The sequence below is a fragment of the Neofelis nebulosa genome, chromosome 15 (genome assembly GCF_028018385.1).
Source record: "Neofelis nebulosa isolate mNeoNeb1 chromosome 15, mNeoNeb1.pri, whole genome shotgun sequence".
NCBI classification, from domain to species: domain Eukaryota; kingdom Metazoa; phylum Chordata; class Mammalia; order Carnivora; family Felidae; genus Neofelis; species Neofelis nebulosa.
Window position 1 is genome coordinate 74,976,320 of NC_080796.1, and position 18,414 is coordinate 74,994,733.

Here is an 18,414-nt window from a genome sequence, read left to right on the forward strand (position 1 = left end):
TGAGTGAGTGCCCGGTGCCGCTTTGAGTAGAATTCCTCAGAGCCCGTGGACGTGCCTGGCTGACGGGAGGGCGGACGGAGGCCCCGGCGAGCTCGAGGCCGCGCTGTCCCGGGCCACGCGAGTGTGGGTGTCTGGGGGCGCCCCTCAGCACCTGCACCCCGCCTTTCCAAGTCCATCTTGAGCACCACTCCCCCCAAACCAGAGTCATGGTCACATAGGTGGGAAACCACCGCTCAAAGCTGAGCGGGTTTCTTTAGAGTCTCAGAAACTTTCGTATGCAAATAAGCACAGTGAATCTCCAGGAGACCTTCCCAAACATTGGCCCCTGGACCCCTTCTCACGGCTGTTGCCTGCAGAAACCCCTTCAGAGCAAGTCTGGAGGCCTGGGGCTGCCATAGAAGGTGGGCAGGACAGACCAGCTGAGACAATGGAGTGGCAGGGTCCTGTTGGCCTAACCTGGGGACAATCCAGGAAACACAGCCGCTGCTGCCGTAGATACATGCCCCAGACAGGACTGTGGACAGACCCCTAGCTTTCGGGCCCGGGGTGGCCTCAGCACAGGCACCAGCCCCGGCCCTGAGCCCCTCGAACGCCCCTCGCCGCCCTCCCCAACTCATGCCCCAGCCGGAGGACTCTCGTGGATGCCTCAACCCCTTCCCCTACCGCTACCCTAAACAGCTCTGAGTTTATCTCTTCCCCATATTGGACTTATATGAAAAATCTCATTGGAAGAAACGATTCCATGTCTGGGAGAAAATGGAAAATCACAAATGGACCCACCCGTCCGTGTCACAGACGAGGGATCTGAGGACCAGAGAGGGAAGAGGACGTGCATGGATAGTCAGTGACTAAATGCTCATCCCCAGTGGTATCGTGTCGGGGGTGAAGACGTTCTCATTGTGTGAGTGAAGATTACTTGTGCCCTCAAATGCTGGGACTGGCTTTCATTCTCTGAGAACTGGGGACAGGAAGGATTCATGGTCACCACCGGTCTCGGACCGTCCCAAGCAAACTTCAGGCTCAGGAGTCCCCGTGGGCTCTCATGCACCTGGCAGGAGACCAGGGGTAGACTCTGCCCCATGGAACGGCACCAGGGGCGACTCTGGCCCGGCAAGGCTGGAGAGCCACCGTGGGACTTCACATGTGGCCTGGCATCCCTTGACTCAGTCGGTCACGACGGTGTCAGATGGGGAGGATTCCTTCTTCGACACAGAGCCGGCTAGGGCGTCCCCCAGCCACTGAGTCTTGGTGGCAGTGGGGGCAGACTTTTCTGGCCGTCCCCGAACGAGCTGGCCTCTCTCAGAGGTACATTTGATATGCCTTTGCTCCCCTCGTCCCTTTCTTCGGCAGGTCCGGGGCACGTTTACTGAAGGGAGGTTTATGTTAACCATCCCTGCAAACCCGGACATGCATTTCACCCCTGGCAATCAGTTCTTGTCCTTGGGGGAACCTAATTAGGTATTACAGGACTTGTGATGTTGTTTCCATGGAAACCACCATAGTCCTGGTATATGTGCATAATATATGCTCTAGGATTTAAAAAAAAAAAATATATATATATATTTTTTTTTTACATAATATATTATTATTACTAGATTTTAAGAAAATTTTTAGTTTCTTTCTTTTGCTTTTGTTCTGCATATATTTTTTTAAATGGTGAAAATCTCCATGGAGTTTTTCTTCTAGAGAGAGAACAGCAGAGAACACAAAAAGCCTTTTGTGCTCTCTCTCCTTTAATTAAAAAAAATTCAGGGGCGCCTGGGTGGCTCAGTCAGTTAAACATCCGACTTCAGCCCAGGTCACGATCTCGCGGTCTGTGAGTTCGAGCCCCGCGTCGGGCTCTGTGCTGACAGCTGGGAGCCTGGAGCCTGCTTCGGCTTCTGTGTCTCCCCCGTCTCTGCCCCTCCCTCGCTCATGCTGTCTCTCTCTCTCTCTCTCTCATAAATAAACATGAAAATATTAAAAAATAAATAAACAAAAATAAAAAAAAAATTCATACTTGCACGAGAATCAAAGTTTGCCAGGTTAGTAAGAAAATGTCTAAGCAGGATCTCCCCCAATAGCTGAGAGCATTTTGATGAAAGGTGTTGCTCACATAAAGCAACTGAAAGACCTCGGCCTTTCGGAGTAGAATGGGGGAGCTGGTGAATCCGGTGAATCACCTCCAAACACAACAGGCTGGTCCCCTGTGTGCCTTGGAGGGAAGGGCAGGGGCTCCCGGGCCTGGCTGGCGGGGTCCTGCTGTGTCGGGGAGACTCCGGAGCCTCTGGGATCCGCTGCTTGTCCAGACCGCCCGTCCGGGCCCTGCGGCCAGAAGCACCCGTGGGTTCGGGCGCCGCAGGGACTGGGGTCCTGGGGTGACCGGACGGCCCTGCAGAGTCGGGCTGCCGGAGCCAGTGAGCGGCCTGGCGACTCTGGGAGCGGCTCTCAGAGGGAAGCGTGGGGATGGTCTCACCGAGGCAGGGCTGCGTCCGGGAGGATCCCGCCGGCTTCGCAGACACAGCTGTCTGTGCTGCACCGAGAGCCACAGCTAAAGTGCGAGTGTTTCTGGAGAATCATAAACAATGGAGATAGGGTGTTTTCTTTTTTTTATGAAAAGAAATTTTTTTTAATGTTTATTTTTTGAGAGAGAGCAAGTGAGCGCGGGGGAGGGGCAGAGCAGGAGACACAGAATCCAAAACAGGCTCCAGGCTTCCGGCTCCCAGCTGTCAGCACAGAGCTCGACAAGGGGCTCGAACTCACGAACTGTGAGATCATGACCTGAGCCGAAGTCAGATGCTTAACCGACTGAGCCCCCCAGGCGCCCCCATAAACAACATAGATTGTGTGTTTCCTACGTCTAACTGGCCGTTCAGTGCAAGAACGCTCACGGCTGACCTCTGCTCGTTGCCCGCTAATCGGTTTACCCCCCAGATTTGCCGGCAAGAGTCACTGTCCCCAAGCTGCCTGCACTTTTTCTCCCCTGCACACCTGGTAAGTTCCGATTTACCCTTGTTCTTTGACTCAGGCTCGCACATGGGAAGCACTTAGCAGGCGGAATCCTGCACCACGTACACAGCAGCTTCCTGAAGGTTCTGAGTTACTGTCGGATACGTGACCTGCCGCGTCCGTGGGATGGGGTAGAGGTGCGGGAAGCGGGAGTGCCCTCGTCAGGGTCCCCTCCCCGGAGAGTCGCCCAGATGCTTGACAGGCCAGGCTGGCATGCAGGGCGGGAGGGGTGCGGCGGTGCCTTCTGGGCCGCGGCAGGAGGAGGCGAGTGTTGGGCGGGCGGGCGAGTTGTGGGACCCTTCCGTCCAGCCGGCTGAGTGAGGCACGGTTCAGCAGTCTGGACGGGCTTCCCTGCAGGCGGTGCCCCGCTGCGCCCCTTCTCCCTCCGCTGCTGCGTCTAATGTCCCGAGGCCACAGCAAGGCTGCGGCCCAGCTGGGATTCCCTCCGGGCTGGGGAACAGCCACCTCCCTCTGGGAGGAGAGGCAGAGCCCTGTGTGAGGATGCAGGCTTGGGGGGTGGGGGGGGGCTGGTGGTACGAGGGGGACGGGAGGAATGTGGCCATCCCGGGTTTGCCTGACACAGGCCTTCCAGGCTCTGCCAGGCCTGCCTCGCTCCAGAAGCTTCCGCAGAGGCTCCCCATCCTGCCTCTCTGTGCTGGGGCTGTCTGAGGTCACAAGCCGGTTCCTGGGCGAATGTCGGACCCATATTTAGGTGCCCGCTGTGTCCTCGCCTGCCTGGCTCTTTTGTGTTGAGGAATGATTGACAAATAAAATCACACACGTTTCACATCTACGTTGTGAAATGGTTGCCACCGGCCGGGTCGTAACCGCACCGCCGCCCGGCGTCACCTTCTCCGTGTGGGAAAGCGTTTGCCGTCGCTCTCTGAGCATGTGCCTGCTGTGCCCGAGGTCACGCACGCACTGGTCTGACTTCACCGTGCCGTGAAGGTCCCGTGCATTCGGTAGAAATCATACTGGGAATTTTGAGTGTGGGTCGTTTCTTGGGCTGGGAGTGTGTGAGACGGCCCCCCTCGTGATGCGTGGCCAGAGGCCGTGGCGCTCAGCCACGAGGCCACGAGGGTCAGCAGACGACGCACTGGCAACCGCCTCTCCCCACGCGGCCGCTCTGTCACTCGCCGTACGGCGTCCAAAACATTACAGGACAGCGTCCACATCTCGTTAGCAAACGGGCTTCACGGGAGATGGTTCGGGCCCGCTGGAGGCTCCGCGAGTGCCCCGCGCTCGGCCGCGGTCACCAGCTCAGGGGCCCCGCTGCACGTCTGTGGTCGGCTCTCACTAACTGCTCCGTGTTGTCGGGGTTGTACTGAAGGTGTCAGGGTGGCAGGAACGGCTGCGTGTCCTCCGGGATCTAGATCGGCTGCTCGGGTGGCAGAGGGTCACGTGTGGAGCGGACTCGAGTCAGGGCGCTGCTCGCTGGTCCCGGGTCACCCTTACCTCGGGGACAGGAGCTCTCAGCATCTGGGACAACGTGGCCGGTGTTTGGGGCGACCGTGGGAGGGCGCTCACGGTCAGCCTGGACGGGCCTCCGAGGCCTCTGCCCCATGGCTGCCCAGAGCAGACCTCGAGGGCCCCCACGTCCGCATCCTCGGGGCACAGAGGCTGCCCCGGAACCAGGGTGCGTGGCTGGGGCTCAGGGGAGGAGGGTCCTCACCCCTCTGGTCCATGCTGCTTGAGATCCTGGTTCCAGATTGGCTCCAGAACTTTCTGGGCTTGAAGTTCACCTGGGACACTTTGTTCCAGATTGGACCACCCCTGGGCATTGGCGTCAGATGAATCGTTAGGTATTTCATTGGTCTCAGGCTTAGGAGTGAGTTTCTCATGGGGACTTCCGCTCTGGGTGGTCAGTGAGAGACATTGCGCTTTTCCATTCGACATGGTCTGTCCCCCCCCCCCCCCCCCCCCGACACCCTTCAGTCACCGACGTCCCAGTGACCACCCACCTAGGTGCTGGAGACACGGTCCCCTCCCTGCACACCCTTCGTCCCAGTGACCGTCTACCCAGGCTCTGGAGGAGAGAGAGGTGGGAGGGCCAAGCCAGACGGGGGACCATCTGACCTGCCCCTCAGCCCTCAGAGGAGGAGACCCAGCCCGAGGGGAGAGCTCAGCCACGCCAGCCCCCACAGAAAGCAGTCATCAAACACCTGGTCTATGTGAGGAGCTGCACTGGGCACAGAGGCGTCACAGGGAACACGGAGGACACAGCTCCTGTCCCTCTGGAGTTCCCGCTGTGATCGCCGGACCCCCGGCCCGGTGACACTTCGGTCGGCTGGGGAGCTCGAAGAAAACACCCAATGCCGGGGCCTCACACTCAGAGCTCCAGATCTGCTTGGTCTGGATGGCCCCGGGCAGGGGTGTCCTTAGCAAACTGTCCGAGCAGTTCTAGCGTCCCAGGGGGAGAGACCCACAAGGACCGAGGAAACATGATGGGTACATACTGAGATCTGCAATTTGTTATTTTATTTAAGTTTATGTATTTATTTTGAGAGAGAGAGCGCGCGTGAGCAGGGGAAGGGCAGGGTCCCAAGCAGGCTCTCTGCTGTCAGCACAGCGTTCGACGTGGGGCTCGATCCCACAGACCGTGAGATCATGACCTCAGCCGAGATCAGGAGTCAGATGCTTAACTGACTGAGCCCCCCACGCGCCCCAAGATCTGCAGTTTGTGAGGGCCGTGGAGGAAGTTGAGGGAGAACGTGGCAGGGTGGGGTGCTTCCTAAGTCTGGGAGCAGCGAGGCCGTCCTGGGGCTCCAGGGGCCAGATGGGAGTGGGCGTAAGGGTGTCCTCATGGGGGACAGCAGTGGGATCTCCTGGGACCCACTGGCCACCCTGCAGCCTGTGGGTCCCTGCGCTGGAGCCCCATCTGGCAGAGGCTCTCAGTCTGCAGCTGGGAATGGCCGTCCGTCCATCCGTCCATCGCTCCCCCACGCCGTGTGTGAGTGCCCCTCCCACCCCCCCCACGCCCGGGCCGGCTGCCTGGATGCCTCACGTATGTGGAGAGGTTGCTGATGCACACTTCCTCGTATCATCCGTCTTACTGGATCCCGACGCTGGCCCCCCGAGGCGGGCAGGGTCAACACTAACAGTCCCGGGACAGACGTGGAGACAGGCTCAGAGAAGCGGTCTGACCTGCCTGAGGTCACACGGCTAATAACTGGGTGTAGACACTCCAGTGCCACTCACTGGCCTGGACCGCCACTGCCCACCCCCCCGGGAAACTGACACCAGCAGGCCCTTGAGGGGCACGTGGTACCCCCCGGGGGGTGGGGGGCCGGCACCTTCCTGTCAAGCCGGGCAGAGCCAGCGGCTGGCGTCCCGTCTCCCTCCCCACCGGGGAGTCAGGGAGGTCTGCCACTCACTGCCTCAGCTCCTGCCCACGGTGAACCCAGTTTCCATAGTAACCCGACGCTGGTTGTCACAGGGTGGATGGTTTTCGTTGTGTGTGGGAAGAGTCCGGCCAGCAGTCACACGGCCATGGCGTGGCCTGTCGGTGGCACTTAGGAGCAGAGGGCACCCACGGAGCAGCCACTAGGGCCTTTCTGTGTCTGGGGGCGGTGGAAACCTGCGTCTGGGAGCCCCCTGCTCGGCTGCCCTGGGGGAGGCGGGAGGGGAGTCCCGGCTGGTGGCTGGGCTCAGCGCCCTCTCCCGGTGCCCCTTGCGGAGGCTCCGCTCCGTCCGAGCTGTTCTGTTTAACCTCACATCCTCAGGCGGGACGGTCCTTGAGAACGGGGCCAGGGCCATCCCCATATGTGACATCCCCACATGTGAACCCCAGCGCCAGCCAGGCCCGGCCACACGGCAGCAGGAATCTCCGCTTCAAGCCGGGGGAGGGCCCCAAGGTCCGTAGCCATCACTGGGCCCAACCCTCATTTTACAGAAAGGCGGGACCCCGTCCGTCTGTGGTGCCCGGAGTCCTAACCGCTAACGCTTCCTGGGTGCCGGCTCGGGGCCAAGCCTGTCGCGTAGGCTAATCCGTCACAGCCTCCCAGTGGTGGCTGCATAGCAGGTGCTGTCTGGTCCCCGGATGAGGAAACTGAGGCACAGTGAGGCTCACTAACGTCCCCAGGATCCCAGTGCTGGTTAGTGTTGGGCTCAGGGTCCGGACCCAGCCAGTTTGGCTCTAGGGCCCCCACGCGAACACTCTGCTGCGTCGTGGGGACAAGGTGCTGGCTGCCCTTGGCATCCCTCCTCTGCCGGGGACAGGCGTCTACACCAGCCCTGGGAGTTCGCTCGCGTAGGAAACACCTTTTCCTCTCCGCGTCCCCTCGAGGGCCTGGCGGGGGCCCAGCGTCCTGTTGTGAATATAAACGAGGGCCTCTTCTTCCCCTTCGCGGCCCTTCCCCGGAGGCCCCAGGCGAGCCCTGGCCCCTCTAACGCGCTCTCTGCCCCCCCAGCTCTTCGTGATTGACAATGGCGCGGACGACTGGCGGATAGCCATGACCTGCGAGCGCGTCCTGCGCATCAGCCTGGAGATGCTGGTGTGCGCCATCCACCCCGTCCCCGGCGAGTACAAGTTCTTCTGGACGGCGCGCCTGGCCTTCTCCTACACGCCGTCGCGGGCGGAGGCCGACGTGGACATCATCCTGTCCATCCCCATGTTCCTGCGCCTGTACCTGATTGCCCGCGTCATGCTGCTGCACAGCAAGCTGTTCACGGACGCCTCGTCCCGCAGCATCGGGGCGCTCAACAAAATCAACTTCAACACCCGCTTCGTCATGAAGACCCTCATGACCATCTGCCCCGGCACCGTGCTGCTGGTGTTCAGCATCTCGCTGTGGATCATCGCCGCCTGGACCGTGCGTGTCTGCGAAAGGTACACGCGTGCGCTCCGCGGCGGCTGGGGCGGCAGCGAGGCCGGGGGACCGGGGTGGTGGGGGGGGGGGGGGGAGCGGGCGGGGCCGGACCACAGGCCGGGTAAGCTAGGTGCCGCGTGCATTGTCCTCGGTGTCCCCCTGTAAACCCGCGTGGAATCCGGTGCGTTCCTCGCCCATCTTCGCGGCTAACACCTTGCAGTTACGTATTGTCTCTTCCTCTTGGATGGTGACGATGCCTCACCGGCATTTTCAAGGCTTTGGGAAGTCCTGCCATAAGGAAATTGGTTTCATTTTGTTGAGTCCAGACTTTCTCAAAGGTATTCACCCAGAAACCCTTTTCACTGTGCACTGTGGGAGCCTCGCTACGCGGCGAGCGGTCCGCAGCCTCGCGTCACCGGGAACCTGTTAGACGTGGAGGCTCAGGCCTCACCCAGAGCCACTAGACAGGATTTGCATGTTAACAAGCTCGCCTGGTGGGGGGGGGGGGGGGAACGCGTGTCCTGCGGGGAGGGATTGGGTCCAGCCCTAAAGTCCTGATCGTACTCCTGGCTGTACATTGTGCGGGTCACGGTACCTCTCTGGGCCTCAGGTCTGTCACCTGCAAGCGGGGGTCATAACACCTACTTTCCAGGCCTTGTCGTCGGTGCTGAGTGGGGCCCATGCACTGCCTCACCGCGAGAGTGGAGATCAATCGTAACGGGGATCTTTCGGTAACTCCTGGGAATTTCGTGGCCTCTTCGTATAATTAGAAGCAAGCAGCTCCTACCACACGTGGACCCATGCTTCCCTGTTTTCTTTCCTACTTGATCGGGGCCGAGCCTTCCAACACCTGTAATTGAGTTCGCCAAGCCCTTTAAGGTGTCTGAAACCTCCCACACCCTTGCATCAGCCCTGCGTGCGTGTGATGCTCACTGTGGCTTTTAGACGAGCAAATGGGCTGAACCGGGACCAAGACGTCTGCAAGTGAGTTTCATTGCAACTCGAACCTGCCACGCGTCCATGAGTATTTTTGACTCAAAAATAAGCGCGTAGTTTGCAAAGTACTCTGTTGCCTTTTATTTGGCGTTGAACGGCCCACCGAGGCTTCTGAGCCCGGGCCGGGCTCCCCTGGCTTTGTGCCCGCAGACGCGCTGAGGTCCCAGCAAAGGCACGGAGTTACAATGAGCAAGTCCCAAGTCCTCCTAAAGGGCCCCCTCCTCTTGTGAAAAGGCCCTTTGCCCAGACGGCTTCCTCTCCATGGCACCTGAGGCACAGCCCAGCCTTGGCAGCTGCTCCTGGCTCCGAGCTCTGCCGCCAGCTCTCTGTGTGTCGTCTCCGTGGTCTCGGCTTGTTGAGCATCCCCACTTTAGAGCTGAGGAAGCTGGGGGAAAGCGCCGGCCTGGGGTGGAGGTGTGGGAGAGCTGGCAAGTGTGGGCCCAGAGTGTGAACTCGGCCCACGTATGTCTCCCACCCCAGGCGACTCTCGCCCTCGCAAGGAACCTGTGGCCTGGCCTCTCCCGGGGACCAGGAGACCCGACCCCAGAGGGTCACGGCCATTCAGCTGGAGCTTAGACCCCAGGCCTCTGCTGTCTGCGCTCCTGCCCCTGCACCGTGGTCCTGGCCGGGGTGGGGGTGGAGGGGGGTGAGGAGGGACTTCTGGGTAAATTCAGGCCGAGTGGAGGTGCCACCCACACGCCCAGTCCTTCCCCCCAGGGGGTTGTCAGGCCTTGCCCCTCCCCCACAGCTGCCCTCGCTGAAGGGAGCTGCCTGGCCCAAGTTAAAGCCCCAGCGGAGACCTGTCAGCATAGGCCTGTAAAGGCCCAGCGCCTTTACCCGGGGCCGCCCGGGCTCCAGGGCTCCCCGAGGGGTCGCCCGAGGCACCCTTTGACCCCTGGCACCTCACGGCCACCGTTGGCCTGCGCCCTGCACCCTGGGTGCCGATACCCGGAGCAGCCCCGGGAGAGCCCTGCGGGAAGCCTGCCCGAGTCCGGCCTTCGGGACTGTGACAACATGTACAAACGAGTGCACTTTTTCCTACTCAGGGAAACACTCCTCTTGCCGTGACCAAGCAGTTTCTTTCAGGGCCTAGCTTAAGTGACCATGGCCCTTCCCAGTGTCGGGTCATAGATAAGGGGCAGGAGCCAGTCAGTCAGAGCCTGGCCCGAAGCTGGGCTGCCCTGGGGGCTGTGGCATCGGGCCGCCGGCAGGTGACCTCCATCTGGCCCAGCTGACCTGGGGACGCCTCTGTCCCCGCGGACAGCAGGGGGCACACGGCTTGCCCGAGGTCACAGAGCAGCGTGGCGGTCCTAGAGAATCGCGCATGTGCCGATGCCCAGGGCAGGCTCCGCACCCCGGTGCTGTTGTCGGCCCAGACCCCTGCTCGTCGTGGACACACACTCCCGGGTTGCTATGGAGACCCCTCTCCGGCAAGACGCGTTTCAAAAGACGTTTCTTGTGTCTCAGGTTGGCTTTTATGTGACAAGGACGGGTTTGCACATTTGCTCCTTCTGTGGAAGGAGACGGAGGTGGCCCTCGCCCAGGGCGGGCTGCCCCTGGCTGCCGGCAGGGCAGTGACAACAGCTTGTTTTCCTTGGACCCGGAGCCGCCTTCCGTCACGGCTGCGGGCCTGACAGCTGTGGCCTGGGCGTCCTCCGGGATTCTCCTGGCCGCCTGCCCGCCTCCCACAGCCCTCCCCCGAGCCTGTCGTGGGAACCTCCTCATTAAGCTCTGTCGCCGCCAGCAGCCCGGCTGGGGGAGAGCCGGGCCTCAGGGGCCGCAGGCTCGGGAAGTGGGCTTTCCTGCCCCCCCCCGCGGGCGTCCCCAGCGTCCTGGGGACGGCAACAAGGACCCTCCAACATTGATGAAGTGCAGAGAGTCTTGTGATCGAGCAGAGGATGACGTGGGCGGGATCTGTAAGGTTTGGCAAACGACCTCCAGCCTCTTGAACGGATTCCCTGTGGACCTTCCCTCCCGGCTCCGAGTTCTGCACACAGCCAGCCTGTCGGCAGGGCTTTGCTGGTGACGGTGTGAACGTTCATCTGTTTCCACACATTTGTGCTTCAGTGAGAAATGGCATTCTGGAGGCCCTGCCCCTGGAGCCGGACGGAAACCACCAGTGGCCCGTTCTTTCTCTCGTTCACACAGAGCCAACCTTCCCATGCCTGGGTCTCAGGTCTGGTCTGATCCCTGGGTCTGGTCCGCGCCAGCCAGAAGCCAAGAAGCGAGGACAGCCCCCTCCTTGGCCTCTCCCTCCCACAGACCCCTGCCACTACGGGCAGGGGGCTTCAAGGCTGAGAAAGGAGTGGGGATGCGGTCTAGGGGGCCCCCTGGGTGGGGCTGACACAGCCCCAGGCCGAGCCCTTGTGGGCAGAGCTGAGAAGGGGCTGTGGGTTCTGATGGGCCCTCAGGGGTTTGCGGTGCGGCCGCCAGCGTGGGATGCACACTGAGACCCACGGGGACGATGGGAAAGACTTCTGTCCAGTCATTTTTATTACAAAACTTCAGCCTTTAAGTACTCACCATGAGAGTGGATGGTAACTCTTGTGCGCAACGTACGATAAATACACACACAGTAGAGGGGTTCGCGCCCAGAATCTTTGTACCAACGGGAGTCCACGACTTCGAAACCTTGCAAACCACTGGTTGGAGGGTCAGAGGGCTAGTCAGTGAGGACAGGAGAGCACCTGCCACTTTGGAAGAAGCCTGCCCTCCAGCTGGAGGAGGGAGAGGCCAGTGTCCCTGGGGGCAGAGAAGAGCCCAAGGCAGGCAGGTGCCGGGTCTGGACAGTCACCGCAAAACTGAGGCAAGTTCACGGCAGAGCATGTGGGGGGGATCCTCCCTGAGGCCCTGGAAACAAACCTGCTGCATTAAGAACGGGGAAATAATCCTGCAGGTGCAGAAGAACGTTGTTATGAGAGAGACGGAGAGGAGAGAGCAACATTAGAAGGTTCTGGGGCTTCTCTAATGGTGCAAGAGGCTGTGATTTCTGTGCCAGAGAAGAGGGAGCAGATATGAAAGGAAACCGTATTTGGTTCACATAGGCACAGAGTTCCAGAAAACTAAAATTGTCTGAGCAAAAAGAAAATTCACATTGGAGGCACTGAGTTTTTAAAAGATGTGGGATGTGGAAGACAAACTTAAAAGTTCTTCCAGAATGTAGAACAGAACTAGGAGATGAGAGATGGTGAATCGTGGGTCAGAATTGGAGGTTCTTTCTAGAATCAAGGCCAAACCCAAGAACCAGCATAATTTGGAGAAAAAAGCATCATCAAAGATGTACACCAAGAAAACTTTTCCAGAACTGGCGGCCTGAGGGGTGGGGTGGGGGAGAGGACCAGGCAGATCGGGGGCACCTGGTGGTCCAGTCAGTTCAGCGTCCGACTCTCGGTTTTGGCTCAGGTCATGATCTCACGGTTGGGGAGTTTGAGCCTCGTGTCGGACTCTGTGCTGAGTGTGGAGGCTGCTTGGGATTCTGTCTCTCCCTTGCTCCCTGCCCCTGCTCTCTCACTCTCTCTCTCTTTCCCAAAAAAATATTAAAATTCTTTGAAAAAGATGAGACAGATGGACACATAGAAGAACAGGGAAATGAAGGCATACCTACACGTTTGCAAATAAACTCCTTCTGGAAAACTGCCTGAACTTCAAGGTTCAGCCATCCCAGGACACATGGGCTGCACAGAACACGCTTCTCCTCTGGAGCCCTACATTTCAGACATTAGTGTCATTCCCGCAAGGACACAGGAACAGAAGTCCTGCTTGGAGTTCTGTGGGCTCAGAAGTTTCGGGGAATGAATCCCAGTAAAGGTCTTGATGGGGTGATGTGAGAGCAAGAGAGGTGGGCAACACCGTGGCTGCAAAACCCAACCCCGATGTCAGGCAAACAGCAGACTCTGGGAAGACAAGGAGAAAAAAACGCGTAATGGGTAGAAGCTGCAAACCCTCAGGTTAGAAAGTGGAGAGAAGGGGCGCCTGGGTGGCGCAGTCGGTTGAGCGGCCGACTTCAGCCAGGTCACGATCTCGCGGTCCGTGAGTTCGAGCCCCGCGTCGGGCTCTGGGCCGATGGCTCGGAGCCTGGAGCCTGTTTCCGATTCTGTGTCTCCCTCTCCCTCTGCCCCTCCCCCGTTCATGCTCTGTCTCTCTCTGTCCCAAAAATAAATAAAAAACGTTGAAAAAAAAAAATTAAAAAAAAAAAGAAAGTGGAGAGAAGACAAAGAAGGATGAGTCAGAGCGGACTACCTTCGTCCTCTCTGGTAGAAAAGACTTTTAAAGCCGTATCACTCAATTTTGATAATTAGAGAGATATAGTTTAAATAATTTTTAGACCTAAAGGTAACCGCAGGTGGAGTTTGGAAGTGTGACAACGAGGACAGCAGTGGCACCAGCCACGTGTTATGTCACTTAACCACAGCTCTGTGGGGTGTGGGGGCTGCTGCCACTCATCTCTACCCTCCATGTGAGAAAACTGAGGCACAGGGCGGTCCAAACAACCTGTCGTGTCGGCCCCAGGGCTGGGGAGTGGCCGACCTGAGATCCGCAAACCCCGCCCCAGAGCCCCACCTCTCCCCTCTTTGAGAACGTGCCCCCTCCACACCCCTGCACGAGACACAAACAGCGTCAGGAGCAGAAGGACAAAAGAAGTAGGAAGAATTTAAAACCACAGAAAGCGTGAAGCCAGGTGAGAAAAAAAAAAACCCCAAAAAACTCACAGTTTAGAACAGTCAACATAATTGAGTTTCCCTCCGCTGTTCGAAAGCAGTGTCTCCTAGATGGGATTTAAAAGCAAAATTTGATTTCATGCTGTTTACAGAAGAGGTTCCTAAAGCAGAAAGACCTGGAAAAACGAATGAATACCCGAGATTTATTAGGTAAGTACAAACCAAAGGGCAATTGAAGAGAAATCCTCATTTTAAACCAACTAGAATTCAAAGCAAAAAAGCATTAAATGGTCTAGAAGGACCATTTAATATGGATAAAAGTAGCATACACTGTGAACTTTCATGCAAAAATAAATAAGGAGATTGAGACCTGAATCACTGACTGCTTTAATAACTGATAAATATTGAACTTTGTAGCCTATAAACAAATAATACATCTTCTTTTTAAGCATCCATGGTACATTGACAAAAATGTCATGGTGTGACCAAAGTTGTATGCGGAGGGAAAACACCCCTAAAGTTTTTTATTAAGGGGCACCTGGACAGCTCAGTTGGTCGGGCGTCCGACTCTTGGTTTCGGCTCAGGTCACGGTCTCACGATTTGTGACTTCGAGGCCTGCATCGGGCTCTGTGCTGATGTCGTGGAGCCTGTTTGGGATTCTCCCTCTCCCTCTCTCAGAATAAACATATGAACTTTAAAAACATTTTTAAAAAGGGTTTTATTAAAAGAAAATTAGGGGGGCGCCTGGGTGGCTCGGTCGGTTAAGCGTCCGACTTCGGCTCAGGTCATGATCTCGTGGTCCGTGAGTTCGAGCCCCGCATCAGGCTCTGTGCTGACAGCTCAGAGCCTGGAGCCTGTTTCAGATTCTGTGTCTCCCTCTCTCCGACCCTCCCCCGTTCATGCTCTGTCTCTCCCTGTCTCAACAATAAATAAACCTTAAAAAAAAAAATTAAAAAAAATAAATAAAAAATAAAAGAAAATTAGGAATTTTAAGGGGGAGTAAGTACTGATTTTGTGATGTTTTAATAAATAAACGATAATAGCTTAACTTGTTTTGAAAGAAGATCATTGAGAGGGACTTTGCTAGATATTAAAATGTATTATAAAACTAATTAAGTCCCGGTGGTGTTACTGCAGGATCAGTAGTGATAGATCAGTGAACCCTAAGGGGAAGCCCTGAAATAATCCCTACTATGTAAGAACCCAGTAGATGAGGAAGAAAACCACAGTTGATCTCAGTCAAGGGCTGAGAAGCGATGAGAGAAAGAAAACCAAACAGGAAGCAGTAGGTTCTTCAGTGAATGTTAACGGGGAGATTGGAGATTAGATCCCTGGATGAAAAATCAAATTAGAGCCCGCCTCTCACCAGCCATCGACATAAATTCCAGGCGGATTAAAGAGTCAGATGTGAAAGAAGAAACCACAAGTAAGCTCCAGAAAACAAAGTGAATATTTAATCAATCCTGAGATGGGAAGGAACCTCGGAAGAGAACATGGAGAGAGAGACTGTCGCCTCTGTGCACGGCCTGTGAGCAACTTTAGATTTCCACCCTTCAAAAAATACATGCCTACTTAAAAAAGCAAATGTTACACGAGGGAAAATATTTGCAGCAACTGTGACAAGAAGTAAACACCCCTATTACACAAAGCAGTCTCAGAACCCCATCAGAAAAACTCCTCTCAGAAAGCAAAAAACAATGCCAAAAGTAAAAACAGACAACCACCGCAGAAGAGATACAAAGGCCGGTGAGAACACACTCCTTCAGCCTTGCTAACCAGAGAACCACACATAGAAACGACACGCAGGACGACTTTTTCTCCTCTGGAGTTGACAAAAATTTAAATAAGCATAATGAGGGCTGGAGAAAGCTGTTTTTGTTGTTGGGGGGGTGGTTCCTCCGGGTGGGGGGACCACGGGAGACCTCCCTCCGGGTGGGGGGACCACGGGAGACCTCCCTCCGGGTGGGGGGACCACGGGAGACTCCCGCTGGTGCTTCAGCATGGCACCCTCTCCAGTGGTGGAGAGTCAGACACCAAATTAAAGGCCAGGGTTTGAGCAGGTAAGTAAATCACAGCGCGTCCTTACGATGGGCAGTTGGGTGACGATGTAAAAATCAGCCTGTTGAGGCCTGTAAGGCAGGAAAATAGTCGTGACACAGGGCTTGCCTCGTATGGGGGTTGCGATCTGAAATCGGTACCAGACGTGTGGAAGGTTGTTGGCAACACAGAAACCCTAAGTGCCCTCCGCGGGGTGTTAGGTGTGATTTCCCCTCCGTTTTATCGTGTTTTCTGCACCCATGTCCTGCCCTCGTGTTCATGCCTCGATGGAATGGGGGGGGGGGCGGCTTCTCCCTCCGCAAGACCCCTCTTTTCATTCTGCGCAGGAGCTCGGGTGTCGTGTCAACAGGGCTTGGACGGTCAAGTTGAAGGGCTGGGGTTTTACACACAGTTGTTCTCAGGCGAAGTTCCTCCTGGAGGCCGCGGCCTTGTCCCCGACCCCGGGCAGGTGTGGGAGCGCGAACAGTGGGCGGGGGAGGGGGGGCGGGGTCTGCAGGCGCGGGGCGGGGTCTGCAGGGTAGGAGGGGGTCTCCACGGAGTAGGAAGAGCTAACAGTGAGGCCGGAGGGCGGGGTCTGCAGGGGCGGGGCCGGGAGTGCGAACTCGGGGGCTGGTGGGCGGGGCCGACAGGGGCGGGGCGGGGAGCGGTAACAGGTGGGGCTAGGGGGCGGGGTCTGCAGGGGCGGGGCCGGGAGTGCGAACCGGCGGGCGGGGTCTCAGTGGCCGCGGGATTCAGGTTCAACGGTGAGGTCGGCCAGCAGGGGCTTGGGGCTGGGTCTCTGCTCCAGGGTTGTCCCCCATTCCCGGTCCTAGCAGCCCCCCTTCTGGTTTCAGGGGCCTGTCTGACATTTTTCCGCATCTTTACTCCTCTACACTTTCTCTTTCTCGGTGGTTTGTGATTCAGCAAGGCTTCTCCACATTTGCGGCGATTTTGTGCTCTTTGACACTTCACGTAACGCTTCACTTGTGACTAGTGTATTCGCCTTTTATGTTAAATAATAATAGATGACCCCTCTTAGGAGGGTCAAGAATTGGAGAAATGACGAATTTCCGTAAAGCCAGCATTCCTAAGCGCTACGTTTGGGGCCGTGCAGGTGTGAAGTGAACTCCGTCTTGCACTCAGGAGAAACCATCCGATCTTTTCAGCAAGTCGGTCCCCAAATTACGCCAGCCTGTGTCGAACCTAAAGTCTGGGTTTCCCTAACTGCTCTCTGCTGGGAAGGGGCCAGTGTCTGCCTCCAGGATTTTGCCTTGAGGTAGGCCCCGCTGAGCACCAGCCTTCTCCCTGTGGCTGGGTCTGGGGGAGAACCAAGCTCCACAGCAGGGGGCTGGATGGAATGACCACCGTGTGTGGGAAGGAAGGAAGCTCTTCTTACCAGGTAGCCCAAGGCCCCAGGGTTTAATTCTTATCCCGGGACAGTGGAAAAGGGCTTCAGGGCTGGGAGGTGACCGTTACCGAAAATCCTATGAGAGTTGGAACCCTCTGAGGGAGCTAAGGTGAGGAAAGGGAGGGGCTCCTGTAGGCCACGTCAGCCACAGCTACTCGTGGGCTGGCCTTAGTCAAGACCGGAAAACCACATTCTATCAGGCTTTCCACGTGTGGCTGTTTTGTGTGACCCTGGTGACCGCCTGGTGCCTTGCACCCGAGGGCAGGCACCCCCCAGCAAGGGCCCCAGGCCCTCGCCCGTAGGCCTTCTCTGCGTGCTTGTGGCTCAGGGTCAGCACGCCCTCACCGCTTCCATGCCGGTGTGGACCCCTGTGGTCCCCATGTCACCGTACCGCCCCTGGGGGATCTTTTCATGAGACTTTCTCCTCCCGTTTAATGCAGACTCCCCACCCCCGACACTGGGCCATAGGCACCCAGGGGCTGAGCTAGGAAGGGAAATGGGGGAGGACACATCATGTCCCAAACGACAGCTCATTGAGTGCCCCCCGGACACCCCCCGTTACCTAGACACCTACTTGCCCGCTGTGCACGGCCTACGGCTTTTGGCCCCACCACGGTCCCCTGCTGACTGGATCACCAGCCCTGACACCGGTCAGACTCTCCCAGGACGCTCGTGGGAGCTGCCTGCCATCGGGGCTCCTGCGGGCCGGCCCACACGTGCCGACACGGGCCACGTGGGCCTGGCACCCCACAGGAGAGGGCCCAGGGCCCAGGTAGCAAAACTCCTTTTGGAAACTTTAAACATGTCTCGGCTGAGCCAACATACGCTCAGCGGGTGTTGGTGCACAGAGGCCGAGTCCCGCGATGGCCACGACCCGGCTGAAGTCAGAGGACGGCCTGGCTCCTGGTTCTACTGTCTACCTTGTGCACCGTTCACGTACTTACCCTGACCGGAGTCCTACAGCCTCTGCTGGACTCGCCCTGGGACCAGGAAGTCACCAGTCTAAAAGACCGTTCCTTCTGAGCAGACAGTTCCGACGGAAACACTTCCTGATGCTGGTTATAATTAGCCTTCTCCCAGTTTGTGACTTGGGTCCTGACTCTGTTTTCTGTATCAACACAAAAGAAATTCAAGCAACACAGGTTGGTGTTCCAAGCACCTCCATCTGGCCAGAGATGGTTTCGGGCTCCTACTGGCGGTGACCGTGGGCGAGCTAGCCACGGGACAGCAGGACCTCTGATTCCCAGAAAGCCCTCGGCAGGGGGAGAGCGTTTAGCTCACTGTGGGCCTGCACTGCAGCAGGCTGGTGTTCCCTCTTCCACCAAAGGCCCCTTAGATATTCAAGAACCCGTCTCATCTTCTTGAAACTGATGGTCTCTGCTCCTTGGACTCCGTTCTGACCTGACCTCTCCCTCCTGCTCATCCGAGCCCCCACCAGGCAGAGGCCCCAGACCGAATCCAGGGCCCCTAATGTTACACCACCCCCTCTCTTCTTGGCATCCTTCTCCTTCTGACACA

At 57.6% G+C, this 18,414-nt stretch overlaps 1 protein-coding gene across 5 annotated transcripts in view; it reads left to right on the plus strand.

Moving 5' to 3' along the window:
- KCNN3 (potassium calcium-activated channel subfamily N member 3) overlaps positions 1-18,414 on the plus strand; it is a 114,571-nt gene that overhangs the window by 61,117 nt on the left and 35,040 nt on the right. For all 5 annotated transcript variants that reach the window (XM_058702292.1, XM_058702293.1, XM_058702297.1 and 2 more), the window contains one exon: positions 7,398-7,816. In XM_058702292.1, coding sequence (XP_058558275.1) covers positions 7,398-7,816 — 419 coding nt within the window. The remainder of the gene's footprint in view (positions 1-7,397; positions 7,817-18,414) is intronic.